We start from the raw sequence: 15281 nt of genomic DNA on the forward strand, positions 1-15281 counted from the left end.
ATGGCTTGATTTTTTTCAAGCAAACAACCAAGGACTCCACAGTTCATCTCTTAGTTACTCTTTTCTATTGGATATGGAATGTCTAATCTGCCTTAAATTAGTGCTCCTATATTAGTTCAAATATTTTTCTGCTTTTCTTTTAGATTTATCTTTGTGGCTTTAGTGCCAGAAAATTAGATAAAATGAAAAAGCTGATTAACTCTGGTGGTGCTGTTCGTTTTAATCAACTAAATGAAGATGTGACACATGTTATTGTGGGGGATTGTGATGATGAATTAAAACAATTTTTGAAGAAGACAGAACGGAGGTATTGATAACTAGTTTTAAGATTTACTGGCACTTTTTAAATAAAATTTTGATAAAATATTCAGCATGTTAAAGTTTACTGCATTTTTTATCATTTTCTCAAGAGTGATGAGGATATTTATTAATTTTAAAAAACATTTTGGAATGAAATATTTAAAACCAGGGGTATGTGGATTGTGGCATATTTGAATCATTGGTTTGTATCTTTAAAGCAGGGGTAGTCAACCTTTTTATACCTACTGCCCACTTTTGTATCTCTGTTAGTAGTAAAGTTTTCTAACTGTCCACCGGTTCCACAGTAATGGTGATTTATAAAGTGTATCGTTGTCTGCGCATGCCTCACGCGCATGGATTGGGTTTGGGGGAGGTGCCGGCTACCAGCTCTGCTTGTCTGTTACAGTTAGGTGTTGTGGGGGGAGATCTGCGAGCTATTTTGGGATGAGGTTCTTTTGTTTGGAGTCGCACTATAGCGCCATTTAGTTTCACTTACGTAACGTGAACTAAACTTATGCACGGGCGATACAAATAGTATGTTTTCAGAAATTTAAATTGTCACGGGGAATTTTAAGAAAACCTAATGAAAATGTTTTTAAATAATGCTATGAAAATATTTAAAAAGTCAATTAAATTAAAAAAAAGGAAAGTGCTTCAATATTGGACAAAAACCCTACTGCCCACCATGAAAGCTGGAATGCCCACTATTGGGCAGTAGGGATCAGGTTGATTACCACTGCTTTAAAGCAATTCAATAAATATATCTTTGAATTAGATTGTCAAATTGAATGAGTCCACCTCAAAAAGTGAATTTGATTTGAGAAAAACGATGAATTATTTCAGAGGTAATCAGTTCAATTTCCCAATCCAATGTGAAAAGTCAATTTTAAGATTCGATCAAATTGCTGTCAAAGCTCTGAATCAACCTTTGTTCAACTTTATTAAAAAGATATAGAGAAAAGTAAAACTAATAATAAAAGAATTAAATTAAAGGATTGATTCTCAACAACTGTGATCTCCAAAACTGTAAACCATCTAAGACAATTTCTATACAAACTTTAAGTTCAGAAATATAGATCATGATTAAATGTTGTATACAGATATTTTCTCTGGGAAAATTACTGCTTTGAATGCACACAGTTAGCCATGTCAAAATGTGTGTACTTTAGACACAGCTTTGTATTATGTGTTCTTAAGATGTTTAGAAACTTTGCTTTGTTTTCATAGGAGGTATGGAATACTTTTCCTACATGGTGTAATTCACAGTTTTTTTCAGTAACAGGCCACATGCTGTGACAGTACAATGGATTTTGGAATGCTTTAGAAAAGGTTATTTAATACCTGAAGAGCAATATGCCCCTGCAAGTTATCAACAAGCGAATATTCCATCTTCTGAGGCGCCTTTCATCTTAAAAAAAAATAACATGTTGAAGAAAGAACATGTGAATACTGTGGCAGCTGCAGATATTGATGAAGAATTGCTATCTCAGTATGTTACTCATGATTCCAAAGTAGGTAAGGACTAATCCCGTGATGGTGAACCTAGGACACATATGCCCGAAGTGGCAGGGAGAGTCATGTCGCCTGCCACATGCGACGTTGCCCATTCTTCTTCCAGATTTCTGGTGCACTAGGAGCTCCTCTTGGCACATGTGCACACCAGCCATGCCGTTGACGCTCGCATGCAGCCCCGGGACTTCCACATCCTTAGCAGCCAGGAGTGCTGCCGCCAGTCACTCCCCTGCGCCCACCTGCCTGCCTGCCATTGCCGCCAAGAAAGACCCTGAAGCTGTGCTAAATCGGGATCCATGTGGGCTGCTGCAGGGGGAGGCCAGGCATGGCTGGCTGGATGGCTGGATGGCTGGATGGATGCTATCCGGAGCACGAAACTGGCAGGAGGAGGAGGAGCCGCCGCTGCCTCTGCAAAAAGGTTGTGGCGACAGGCCATTTCCACCGGCAAAGCAGCAGCACTGCTTTGCTGGCGTGAATGGCCTCCAACGTGGAACCTAGACAGCGCAGCTTCAGGACCTTTCCTGGCAGTGGCCAGGCAGGCTGGCACGGAAGCAACTGGCTGGAAGTACCCGCCCACCATGTTTTGGGTTCCAGGTTGGTGCAGGTGGCTTTCCAGGGTCAAAACTGAGCATGGGGGAGGGTGGGGCGCGTGCGTGGGAGGACTGGGGCGCATGTGCGGGGGGCAGGGGGAGTGGGGGGTTGTATGCGCATGCACAGGGTGGAGCGCATTGCATTATGGCTGCCAGCACATCGGCACACAATGACAAAAAGGTTAGCCATCACTGTACTAGTCCATGAAAAGCAGGGAGATGGATGGGGAAGCAGGTATGCACCGGGCAGAATAAATAATCTTCTTTATGGTCATCAACCAGCAAATATACTCCACCATCATCTGTTCTCTTTAATTTCTTCTTCAGTGCATACACATGATAATTATACTTAAACTTGTCCTCTATCTATTAGTAGTTTATAGTCTATGTACAACTGTCCTAAATGTCCTTAAATGTTTTTTTATTTCTTGTACTCTATTTTTTTCCTTTGATATTTGGGTAACCTTAACTACTGTTTTTCAAGGATTTAATTTACAGCCTGCTATCTTTTTTGTATAATTGTTGTCTTATGACCTTGTTTCTTGTTATTAGTTCTTTTCTCATATGGATTTTTTTCCTTACTACCTACTAGATTTTGTTTCTTTTATTCTCTTCTCTTATTGCAAAACTCCCACATTTCTAAAAATTGCATGATGTATTCAAACCAACTGATTTGTCAATTCCCAGATGTAACAGATTTCTCACATGATTGTTTAGCTATCGGTCCATATACAAAGTGTGTATAATTCTTCCAGAATAGTTCACTAATATACTAAAAAAAGAAAATTAACATTTTATTTATCTTCTAGTTCATTTTGATGACCGCATTGAAACGGATCATACTGTATTTCAAGATGGAAAAGAGGTCACAGTTAGTTCGTTGGCAGAGTCTTCTTTAGTTGTTGAAGGAGCCTTATTCAGTGGAAAGAAGTTTCTGATTCTTGGTTTTAGTAAAGCAGATGAATCTTGCATTAAAGCTCTGATTGAAGAGAATGCTGGGAAGGTTCTGCTCCAGGAAAAAAGAGTAATTGCTGATTATGCTGTTGTTCCTCTTCTGGGAAACAAGGTCGTATCAACTGTAGAAGATGTGGTTACAAACACATGGCTGGTAAGAAGAAGTTAAAAAATAATGTTTCAAACATATATTAAGTAAACAACAAAACAATAGGCATTGGAAGTATTGCTGATATTTTAAAATTACTGTTCAAGAATAATATACATCCAAATTATATGTATGCTAAATTAGGATTTGTATCCAATTATGGCCTGATTTTATTCTTTCTATTTTAATCATTGAGATTTTATAGCAAAAGACAATGCAAATATTCACACATTAAGCCCCAAACACCAGTAGAACACTGTTAATAAATCATTGGGTATTTGAATAAAACAGCTACAGCAATTTTAACAGTTTAATAAACTAGGAGACTAAATTCTATTTCCACTTGGTAAGTCATTCTCTCTTAGTTCCAGAAGTAAGCAATGACAATTTATTTTTGAAAATGTTGCCAAGAAAACTGCAGTGACTTGTCTAGAGACTTACCAGGAATCAGCACTGATTTGAAGATACAGAATTTAATATAATGCTAACTTTTAATTCACAAAACATTTGCAATGCCATTTGTATTTAAAAATAAGAGTTTTAAGAAGGCATTGTTGTGTTGAAGTTTTCAAATAATTCTCTACAGTCATATGTCATTTGATACTTTAGTGTGTCAGACTCCTGACTTATTGTGGTTGAAAGCATTTCTAAGTTGTTTAATGTCTTCTTGTGTCATTATCTAAGGTGATGTGTATAGAACAACAGACTCTGATAGATCCTCAATCAAGTCCACTTTTCAGCCCAGTGCCAGTGAAGGAAGGAGCCACCCCATTACAGCATTTTGTGTTGTCTTTCAGTCAGTTTAGTGGAGCAGAGAGAGAATCTTTAATATGTTTGGCAAGTCAGCTTGGGGCAAGGTCTGTACACCATTACTTTTTAAAATGCTCTGGCACCCTATATTAAACCTCTGTCATATTAAAAGAGAAAGGAGAAAATGTATATGCTTTTCAAAAAGGCTAATAATTTAAATTACTACCAAATTATTGAAAAAGATTGTTCATGGCCTTGTATTTATTTTTGAAAAAAATAGTTAAGATCTTTTTCAAAAGATAAAACATTCTTTTTCTTTTTAAGAATACTGTTGATACTTATGGAAAATAGATTTCTTTAAAATGTCATTTTAGAGTTCAGGAATTCTTTGTGAGAAGAGCCAACCCAAAGAAAGGAATGCTTGTCAGCACTCATCTGGTGCTAAAACAGCCAGATGGCTCTAAATATGAAGCAGCAAAGAAGTGGAATCTTCCTGCCATTACTATGGCTTGGCTATTGGAGTCTGCTAGGATGGGAAAAAAGGCTGATGAAAGCAAATTCCTGATTGAGAATATAGACAACAAAGGTTAGTTGGCATGGAGCTGCATCTGTATGTGCTCACTAGCGCACATCTATGTAAACCACCAGGTATTCGCCAACTCCCTGATCTTCGGACCTTTCGACGCGAGCTGAAAACATTTCTGTTTCATCATGCAGGACTGGCCTAATGGGGTTTTAATAATAGGGTTTTATTGGTTTTAAGTCTTCAACCAACTCTAAATTTTCCTTTTAAACTGGTTTTAAAAATTGTACTAATTGTTTTTACTTTGGCTGTAAACTGCCCTGAGTCCTTTGAGAGAAGGGCGGTATAGAAATTGAAACAATAAATAAATAAATAAACAAACAAACAATAGAAGCATTCACATATTCCCTCAGACACCCCATTCATAAGCATTTTTTATCTTACATTGTAAAGAACAATAACATGTAAATATTATTGATTGCTAAATGGCCCTGATGTTGCACTAGGTCAGGACACTATTAATAGGGTTTTGTAACAAATCAAATCAAACTTGGAGAAGTGGAAAAACTTGCAACTATCCTTGATTAATAGGGTTTTGAAAAAATGCAGTTGGCCATTCTCTCTCTTTTGGTAGAAGGATCCATTGTACCTTCTGGCTCGATACAATAAATATATAAGTGACATCTCCCTGGTGCTATTCTGTACAATTTTCACCAGTGTTCTTTCCTCACTCATGAAATAATATAGCGCTATACTGATATATAGCGATATATCAGTAGATTATGGAGGTCTTTAAATCTTTCATATTGCTTCTAAATGTTCAAAGTCATTCAGGAAGCTTTGCAGTTGAATGACATTTGGCCCTTCAATCCAATGCTTTTTACAACATGATGCCTTGATTAGTTTACTCAAAGGTGGAATGAGTTAAACAATCATGCAGATATTTGAAGGTTGTTGCCTGGCATAAAGCAGTGATTTATTTCTATCCAGTTTAATTTTCTGTTTATAATTATATGTATTATATAATATTTGCTACTATTTGCATATTACAAAAATTATTAGCTAAGGAATGTCTTTTTAGCACTCTAGAAACATAGTATATTCACTTTCAAAATTGAAAGGGCAAACTTACAACTCTGTTGTTTATTTTGTTATATTCACTGAACATATTAAAGAATGACCAAGGTAATTTTTATCAAGGATCATTGCAAATTGTAGCATAGGAGACAACATTTTTGTCTTACTATTTATTGTAATGAAACATGAAATACATACTTTAAAATATTTTTAAATTATGCTTTAAATTTTTTAAGATAAACAAAAGAACTTTACAAATTCTTCAGAAGAAATGGAGACAAGTATTGCACCTACAAATATATCTGATTATCCTAGTAATGTCCTTGAAACTGGAAAGGTAACAACAGTGACACCCCTGGATGTGAATCGTTTCCAAAGTAAAGCTTTCCAAAGTGTTATTTCACAGCATATTGGTAAAAATTCTAGCCCTCCAATTGGAAGCAAAGTAGTACAGAAGGAACCCTCTCTGCATCTGGACACACCATCTAAATTTTTATCGAAAGACAAGCTCTTTAAACCTTCTTTTGATGTCAAGGTAAATATTTTGAAAATCTTGTCCCTGTTGTAAATGTTTGAGAAAACAGTTAACTGTGGCTGTTATAATGTAATGATCAATAAATATCAATTTGTTTGTTAGTTCTAATTTTCCTTTTAATTTCATAATCACGTGATCAAACTTCAGACGCTTCACAACTAGCATGTATTTATGATGGTTGTAGTATCCTAGGGTTATCTGATCACCTTTTATGACCCTTTGACGAGCAAAGTCAATGGGGAAGCCAAATTTACTTAACAACCATGTTACTAACTTAACAACAGCAATGATCCACTTTACTATAGCAAGAAAGATTGTAAAATGGGGCGAAACTCACTTAACTTTATTAGCAACAGAAATTTTGGGCTCAATTGTCATAATTTGAAGAGTGGTTGACAACCAGTCCTCAAATTATGACACAACCAGAGTCTCTACTGAAATTGAATACATTTTGTCCCAATTTAGTATGTAGGAAATTAGAATAATTTGATTATATTTGTCTATTTCATAACAATTCTGTAACCTCAATATCCTTAATGACTTAAAATGTAATAGGAGCTCTTGCCCTAGACTGAATGACAGCTTTCCTTATGGTAGCTTAATTTGGTGCCAATAAAACTAACGTATTAAATTTTGGTCTGGATAAAAAGTAACCTTTGTTAAATCTTATAATATAAAAGCTTCTGTGATAAGACTTGATTGGATATTTTATATAATTAGAAGAATAAAATATCCCATCAAGTTTATGATTAGTTTATGAGAAACATTTTGAAAATACAATTATTAATGCCTTTTTTTTATTTCTATCCTCTAGGATGCTTTGGCAGTTTTGGAAACTCCAGATGCTCCTAACCAAGAAAATACAAATCTAAGTACTCCTCTTTCAGAAGTCATTGGCAGGAATTTAAAACTAGCTTTGGCCAACAGCACACGTCAAACAGTTGCTATCACTGCCAGTCCGCAGCTAAGAGCTTCAAGCTGGCAAATGGTGAGCTTAGCATTTAGTTTCCTTATATAAGTATGGAATCAAACTTCATTTATTCTTGGCAAATTGTTATTTCCTGAAGTGGTGTTCATTTTATTGTGGAAGTAAACCTCTTCAAATATAATTTGTATTAAGAATTTTAATTACAATAGTAAATACTAATAAAAACTAAATGGAAAAAGATAATGGAAGAAAGAATAAAAATAGGCTATAATATATATAAAAAGAAATATATAAAGAAGTGACTTCAAACCTTCGTTATGACAAATTATTAACTCTTCAACCCCTATAAGGTTACATAAATATATCTTTTATCTCATATCCCACCCCTTATACATAAAGAAACCCATAAGGTATCAGCCTTTGAATTCCTATATCAGCAAAAAGTCTATAAAGGATTACTGGAAAATTGCAACATCTTATTTTAACCTTGAACAAACTAAGTTTACAACCCCTACTTTACAGTACTTCTATCAGTTTTAATCTTTAATTCAGTTAAATATTGTTGTAAGTTTTTTTTCTCTTAAATTCTTTATCCTATCACACAGATATTTTCAAGGCTTTAAACAAGCCTCTTGTAAATCCAATAACAATGTTTTCAAGTTATTCTCTTGGTTTCTCATTTGTGGTTCCTATTATTTGTATTTAATTTTTAAAATTTCAGGCACTTTCTTTTGTATATCCAGTAAAGTATTCTTTTTAAAATTATTCTCTTGTCCTCTCATCTTTAATTCCACATTCCATACTTTATCTTATCAGCTAAACTTTGTTCCACATATGTCATTCCTTCATTATGTCATTCTTTTACATATAGTCTATTCATAGAAGCAGACATCATTATTGATAGTGTTGTTATTGTAGTTATTAATGTTTGTCTTTGTCCTTCAAAGATTTTAATAGTTTGGATTTCATAATTTTCTATATCATTCTGTAAATCCTAGTGTTAATTAATATCAGACTTAATTTTTTTCTGCTTAAAATATCCCCTCTAATGCTAATTTGTAAATCATCACTTATCGTTTGTTATGAGTTGCAATCAAAAGAAATATGTCACAGGTTTTTTTATAATTAATTTCAAAATCCTATAATAAAAGTCTTCCAAATTTATCTGGATCCTTATTCCGTTTATAACTTTCTTAAATCGAAATCTTATTTATCTTTTTGTTCTTTACTTCAAACCCTTTAAGTTCTAAGCTTTAATCAATTTTTATTTTGTTAAGAGATAAAGATACCCAATGAAGATATTTTAAACCTGTCATTCAGAGTGTCTCTAATAACTTGGAATGTGGGAATGACCTTGGGGAAGAGGGGAAAAGGATGCTGCCTAGGACAAAATCAGACAAGAGGGATCCCCAATGACATAACGGTCATCCACTTAGGAAGGACCCACCCTAAGGAATCAAAAATGGCAATGGGAAATTTTGTATTTTCAGACTTGAAAACTTGTTAATGTAACTTTACAATAAAATAACTTATCTAGCTGTCTGTCCTGTCTAGTTTATCTAGAATTGCTGATATAGATTTAGAATAGCTAATAGGCAATTTCTGAAGACAATTAGAAAGTGAGATTTATGAACTTATTGTCCTTTAAAAGACTCTGCCATAGGTGTGAGCAAAATGGCTGATTCCATGTTTTCCAATACTCAGAAATGGAATACCACTGTCCTGTAGTCTTGTGAGGAGCAACTGTCTAGAGCACATCTCCCATCCATTTATTATTTGGAGAGGATTTTACTCACTGGCTTCTTAGTTTTTGCTGTAGTTATCAGCTCTGCTTTTGCAGAACTGTTTTCAGTTTGCCATATCTTCACTGGAAATCTCAGAAGTAAGCATATCTGAACTGGAAGAAGAAAATTATTACTATTATTACGATTATGATGATTATGGAGGCTTTCTTAGATTTGGGCCGACCTGGTATATGGAGCTTCAGCTTGCATAATTACATATTTTTGCCTATATTGCTGAAAGTTTTGTGTTGGAGAAGTCTACATGACCTTCAAGTCATGTAGGGCAGATTTTTTTAAAAAATTAATTTTAAAATTTATTACATCATAATATTAACTGAATGGGCAACCATTGTGTATGCTTCAATGACCTGGGGATGTGACATCACTTTGTAATGTCATTTAAAAATAAAATCCAGGGGTGTTTTTTTTAGCCTTAATTATACCTGTATTGAAATTAGTTGAGTTTAGTTATGAAAAATAACAAGGCAGCTCTTGTTTAGAATTCTGAAATTAGTGAAGGATGCTCCTGAGCTTAGACATTTTGAAAAAGTATATGCAAACCACATAGTATAAGATTTTACATTCTGATGAGTAATTTAGGAATGGGGCCTCTCCATTCTGAGGGTCCAATTCATTTTACTACTAGCCTTTTTCTTAACGGTGACCTTCCTCAAGAGCTTACTCTTTCATTTTAAGGAAGTATTTACAGTAAGTGATAGTTATATGATACTACTGACATAAGACTTGAGTTGTATTCTTCCTCTAGTGATGCCATCCAGTTCAGGTCAGTGTTGTAATAGCTAGCAGTGTCATTTTTGTTTGGAGATACCTTTTTTTAATTTAGCACAGTGGAGCCATTTTATTGAAAGAAAGAATTAAATGAATCCCACCTCTTCCTTTTTTTTTGTCACAACAGTATATATAAGCATATGCATGAAATAATTATACAATATATAAGCATATATATATAAGCATAAGTATGTAATACTTATATATTTCTTATATATTATATATATTTCTTATATATTTCTTATATATTTCTTTAAATGTTAACTTTTTAAAGAGCTGTATAAACAATTGAATGCTGGAAACTTGGAAATGTTGAAAACTTAAGTTTCAGATATTTTTCCTAACTTGTTCAGGAAGAAGAATCAAAACCTTTAGCGGATGTTGTCATATGTGTGAGTAAGAAGCTCAGTAAAAAGCAGAGTGAATTGAATGCTATTGCTGCATCTCTTGGAGCTGAGTACAGGTATATGCAGCTGTAAGCTAAATATATAGCAACGGTAGTCATTGTTAGAATGACTCTAGAAATTTACAGGACTATATAATACTGTAATCCATTTTGTGAAATACTTAATGGTGGCTACAGAAAATTAAACATGAATACACTGGAATTATATGATATATAATATTTATAGTATTACTGAATATATATTAATATGAATGTTTATACTAATAAAATATTAACATTTATTCATATTATGGAATTACATTCAATTTTACATTAAGTGTAGATCCTCCTTGAACAGTGGTCCTAAAAAAAATATAGAATTTATTGTAATTGTCCTCTCTAATAGATTAATTAATTAATTAATAGAAAAGGACGCAGTGACTCAGGGGCTAGGACGTTGAGCTTGTCAATTGAAAGGTCGGCAGCTCGGCGGTTCGAATCCCTAGTGCTGCTGTGTAACGGGGTGAGCTCCTGTTACTTGTCCCAGCTTCTGCCAACCTAGCAGTTTCGAAAGCACGTAAAACATGCAAGTAGAAAAAATAGGGACCACCTTTGGTGGGAAGGTAACAGCGTTCCGTGCACCTTTGGCGTTGAGTCATGCCGGCCACATGACCACGAAGATGTCTTCGGACAGCGCTGGCTCTTCGGCTTTGAAACGGAGATGAGCACCGCCCCCTAGAGTCGGCAACGACTAGCACATATGTGCGAGGGGAACCTTTACCTTTACCTAGTTGGCTTACAAAATGCCCAGACTAAAATAATAATAAAAATAGCAAACCATATCAGGCCTCACAAACACATTGGGGATCAGTCACGTCTTACAGGCTTTCAGAACTCCGGCAGAGAGGGCATTGTCTCTCTGCCTCTCTGGGGATACCCTGTTCTAAAAGGCAGAGAATGCGGCAAAATGTAGGCTTCTTTTGTCCTAACAACATTTAATATATGCAACTTGGAGAATATCTGCTCTGCTTAAACATACAGGGGAGTAAATAACAATTTGAATCGTTAAGGACTGTATGGATTTTTATTTCTATATCCCTGTATATCAGAATATTATTAAGAAAAGTTTCAATATATGTAAACAGGTAATTGCAAATTTATTATAATAGAAATATTCACTATCTAGGTGAATTCTGCTATGTGCAAATTAATTCTCTTCTTCTGAATTAGAAATTATTTAACACGTGTTGATTGTCTGCATTTATTCTAGGTGGTGTTTTGATGAAACTGTAACACATTTCATCTACCAGGGAAGGCAAAATGATAACAACCGAGAATACAAATCTGCTAAAGAAAGAGGCATATATATTGTTTCAGAGCATTGGCTCTTGGAGGTAGGGGTATCCTTTCTTTCTAATACTAAAGTGAAGAAAATGTTTAGTTTATTTTACTTATTTATTGTTAATTACTAAATTTTATGCTATCCATATCACTGATACAGCAACTCTGGGCAGCTTAAAATATAATAAAAAGGTAAAAAAGATAATACAAAGCAGTTAAAATTAAGGATTAAACCAAGAGGATGAGCAATCTGGGAATCTTCTGTCAGAGGCTCTTCCGGACTCTTTGGCAGACAAGATCTGCAGTTGGCCTCTTCCACTCGCATGAGTGGAATTGCTAGTTCCATTGAGGTGAGACAGCTCTTCAGATACTCTGAACCCGTATCATTCAGGGCTTTAAAGGTAATGAACAACACCTTCAATTGGACCTTGAGGCAAATTATCAACTAGTGCAAGTCACAGAACAGCGGTATTAAATTTGCCATAGAAGGGGCCTCTAGAACTTCTGTGCCTCTGTTTTCTGTACCAGTTGTAGCTTCTGAATACTCTTCAAAGGTAACCCCATGTAGAGCACATTGCAGTAATCCAACTGAAGGATGACTAGGGCATGGGTGACTCCATGCAGAGCCTCACAACCAAGGAATTGGCTCAATTGGTACATACTGTATTTTTTGGAGAATAAGACACACTTTTTTTTCCCCTAAAAGAGGGTGAAAATTTGGGTACATCTTATACACTGAATGTAGCCCCACCCACCCACCAGCCCCCACCTTTTAGCCTCTGCCTTCCAGCAAATTGCCTCCTTGCAGCAAACAGCAAACTGCCGGTTTCAGCTTCAGCACAGCCTGATTAGCACAAGCAGCTGATTGTCAGTTGGATCAGCCTCCCGACCATCAACTATTAGGCTGCAGGGATTGCCATTGCCTATTGCCACCTCCATGTGCCCCATTTTCGGCCTCCACTGTTTGCTGCAAGGAAGCAAATTTCTGGGAGGGAAAGGCAGATTTTTTTTCTTGTTTTCTTCCCCAAAAAGGTAGGTGCATCTTATAGTCCGGAGTGTCTTATACTCTGAAAAATATGTTAGTTGTGCAAAGACTCCTAGCCATGACTGCCAACTGCGCTTTGAACAGGTGTTGTGAATTTAAGAGAACCCCCTCCCCCTTGCAACCCCATCCAGAACTAAAAATGATAAACTCCGAAATCTCAAAATCTTTTCAATCCACAGCTATAGAGACACCCATAGCCTCTAGGCACTGCAAGAAAGCAGCTGCATCATCACTTGGGTCACCATGGGTGAAGATGTAAAGTTGAGTTAAATTAGCATATTAATGATATCTCATCCATGGTATTGGATGATCTCATTCAGTGGTTTCATGGATGTTATAAAGGAGACGAGAGAGCATCAAACCCTGCAGCATACCACAAAGGAGTGGCTATGGGCTGGATCTTTTGCTCCCTGTTAACACCAGTTGGGATCAGCCTTGAAGAAAGACCCTCTGGAATTGTAGGAATGTAGATAAAAATTGTCTAGGCAGCAGGGAACCTATTAAGGTTTCTTAAGAACAAGTTGATGAAAGGTTCTTCAGTTACTCTGAGGTTTTCATTAGCAGAAAGGATAGAGATATGGTTCTATCCCCGTTTGTTATTTGCTTCCCTCCCCTTCTGCTACAGAAGGTTGGCAGACTATCCATTTGAGGTTCATAGGAAAGGCTGCAAACAGTAAAGGGATGGTTTGGAAATACTTTCATCAACAAAGTTCTGCCAGATCAAGGAAATTTTCAAAAAACTTTTAATATAAAGTAAAATAGCTGACATTTTGTCTTTAATTTGCATGTATTTCTGAACTAAGCATATGTTTTAAATCAGGCTGTGCAGAAGCTAACCAGGCTGTTTGCTGCAAGGAGACAAATTGCTGGGAGGCGGAGGCAGAGGCAGCTTTTTTTTTTTCTTGTTTTCCTCCCCAAAAGCTAGGTGTGTCTTATGATCCGGAGCATCTTATAGTGCGAAAAATATGATACATCACTTTTGGGCTGCCTCTTACTTTTCTAATCGAATGCATTTGATGAAGTGAGCTTTGATTAGTGATTATCTAGGGCAGGGGGCCCCAATCCCTGGTCCGAAGACTGGCATCAGTACACAGCATGCCAGAAACTGGACTGCACAAGCAAGCAAAGTCCCATTGGCAGGATGCAGGCAGCAAACAAAACCACTCCCACTCTGGTCAGCAGAAAAACCTCTCTCCACAGAACCAGTCCCTGGTGCTGAAAAGGTTGGGGGCTGTGATCTAGGACACTAAGTAATTCATCTTTACTGGAACTTTCTGTGGGTAAAAAAGTAATCTCTTGTCTACTATCCATTGGGCAGGAAAGAGGAAAATATTTTTTAACAATATTTATTTATGCATTTATTGTTCTAAAGTGGTGGCATTAATCTTTTTTTATCTGACCTTTTCTTTCTTCCCAGAGTGCACAAGAATACAAACGATTAGCTGAATCTCTTTATCCTCATACATATAATCCTAAAATGAGTTTGAATATTAGTGGTGTGGAAGATGACAGATTCTCACAAAGGCTTGATGCTGCTGGAAAAGAAGGGAAAGGAGACAAAGTATATTTTTTGTTCACTTTATTCTTCTATTCAGTTTGATAATATTAATCTGTATGTATAAATAACAATAATGGTTTTCTGATTTGCTTTCATTCATATTAGATCTAAAATAATACCAAACTTTAAAAACATTGCTTGCTATAGAATAACAGAAACAATCAGAATATCATTGGTAAAATGTGTAACCTTTTTAAAAAGTTTAAAATTTTATACTTCAGTCCAGTAATGCTTTGAATATAGAACATGGGTGTCAAACTCACCGCATCATGTTGCTGTTGTGATGTTTTGCAACATTCTTCCCATTCATGGAGTTAGGGTAGGTGTGGACTGCACGTGACACATCCAGCCGGCGGACCGCCAGTTTGACACCCCTGTAATTTATCTTAACTAGGGTTGAGCAAATAAAATGTTTCTAAATCCTGAACTTGGTAATGATATATTACTAGCCTAAAACAGATCTGGTTTTTTATATATAAATTTTTTTTTATTTTTCAGTTACAAAGATAAACATTCCATCTTTTCTTAAGTGTGTCGTCTGGGTACAAACATTTGAGTGCAATATCCATTGCACCATTTACAACATCATTCACATTCACATTATTTCTCTAAACTTAATGTTATAGTATATTAAACAATTAAACATTGTAAAGCTTTCCATTTCCTTCTTAATATCTTTTAGTGATAATACTATACTAACATTAGACATCATTAATCTCCTCATACATGTACTAACAATTTTCATCTTATTTATATCTATCTTAATATATTTTCTACTTATTCTTTAGTCTTCTTAGATTAGATTAGATTTATTTGATTTCTATACCGCCCTTCTCCCAAAGGACTCAGGGCGGTTTACAGCCAGCATAAAACAATTTTATCAATATTATCAATAAAATTAAAAACAATTTTAAAAATCTGATTCAATTTGGCTAACCCCATTAAAATTAGTAATAAAACAATAATAAAACCCTGATTTAAAATCATATTACATTAGGCCAGACCTGTGTGGTGAAACAAAAAGGTCTTGAGCTCGCGTCAGAAGGTCTGGAGGTTGGGGAG

The 15281-nt window shown here is 35.5% G+C and overlaps 2 protein-coding genes across 7 annotated transcripts in view; one reads left to right on the forward strand and one right to left on the reverse strand.

Moving 5' to 3' along the window:
- TOPBP1 (DNA topoisomerase II binding protein 1) overlaps window positions 1-15281 on the forward strand; it is a 98975-nt gene that overhangs the window by 41520 nt on the left and 42174 nt on the right. For all 6 annotated transcript variants that reach the window (XM_058179623.1, XM_058179626.1, XM_058179625.1 and 3 more), the window contains 10 exons: window positions 144-307; window positions 1577-1815; window positions 3212-3510; window positions 4189-4361; window positions 4629-4840; window positions 6091-6389; window positions 7204-7377; window positions 10244-10353; window positions 11546-11669; window positions 14079-14222. In XM_058179623.1, the coding sequence (XP_058035606.1) occupies window positions 144-307; window positions 1577-1815; window positions 3212-3510; window positions 4189-4361; window positions 4629-4840; window positions 6091-6389; window positions 7204-7377; window positions 10244-10353; window positions 11546-11669; window positions 14079-14222 (1938 nt within the window). The remainder of the gene's footprint in view (window positions 1-143; window positions 308-1576; window positions 1816-3211; window positions 3511-4188; window positions 4362-4628; window positions 4841-6090; window positions 6390-7203; window positions 7378-10243; window positions 10354-11545; window positions 11670-14078; window positions 14223-15281) is intronic.
- The window catches only part of CDV3 (CDV3 homolog), a 66139-nt gene continuing 54198 nt past the window's right edge, over window positions 3341-15281 (reverse strand). The window contains exon 5 of the mRNA XM_058179649.1: window positions 3341-3478. Within this exon, the coding sequence (XP_058035632.1) occupies window positions 3475-3478 (4 nt within the window). The 3' untranslated portion in view covers window positions 3341-3474. The remainder of the gene's footprint in view (window positions 3479-15281) is intronic.

This window comes from Ahaetulla prasina, chromosome 4, assembly GCF_028640845.1.
Source record: "Ahaetulla prasina isolate Xishuangbanna chromosome 4, ASM2864084v1, whole genome shotgun sequence".
Lineage (NCBI taxonomy): Eukaryota > Metazoa > Chordata > Lepidosauria > Squamata > Colubridae > Ahaetulla > Ahaetulla prasina.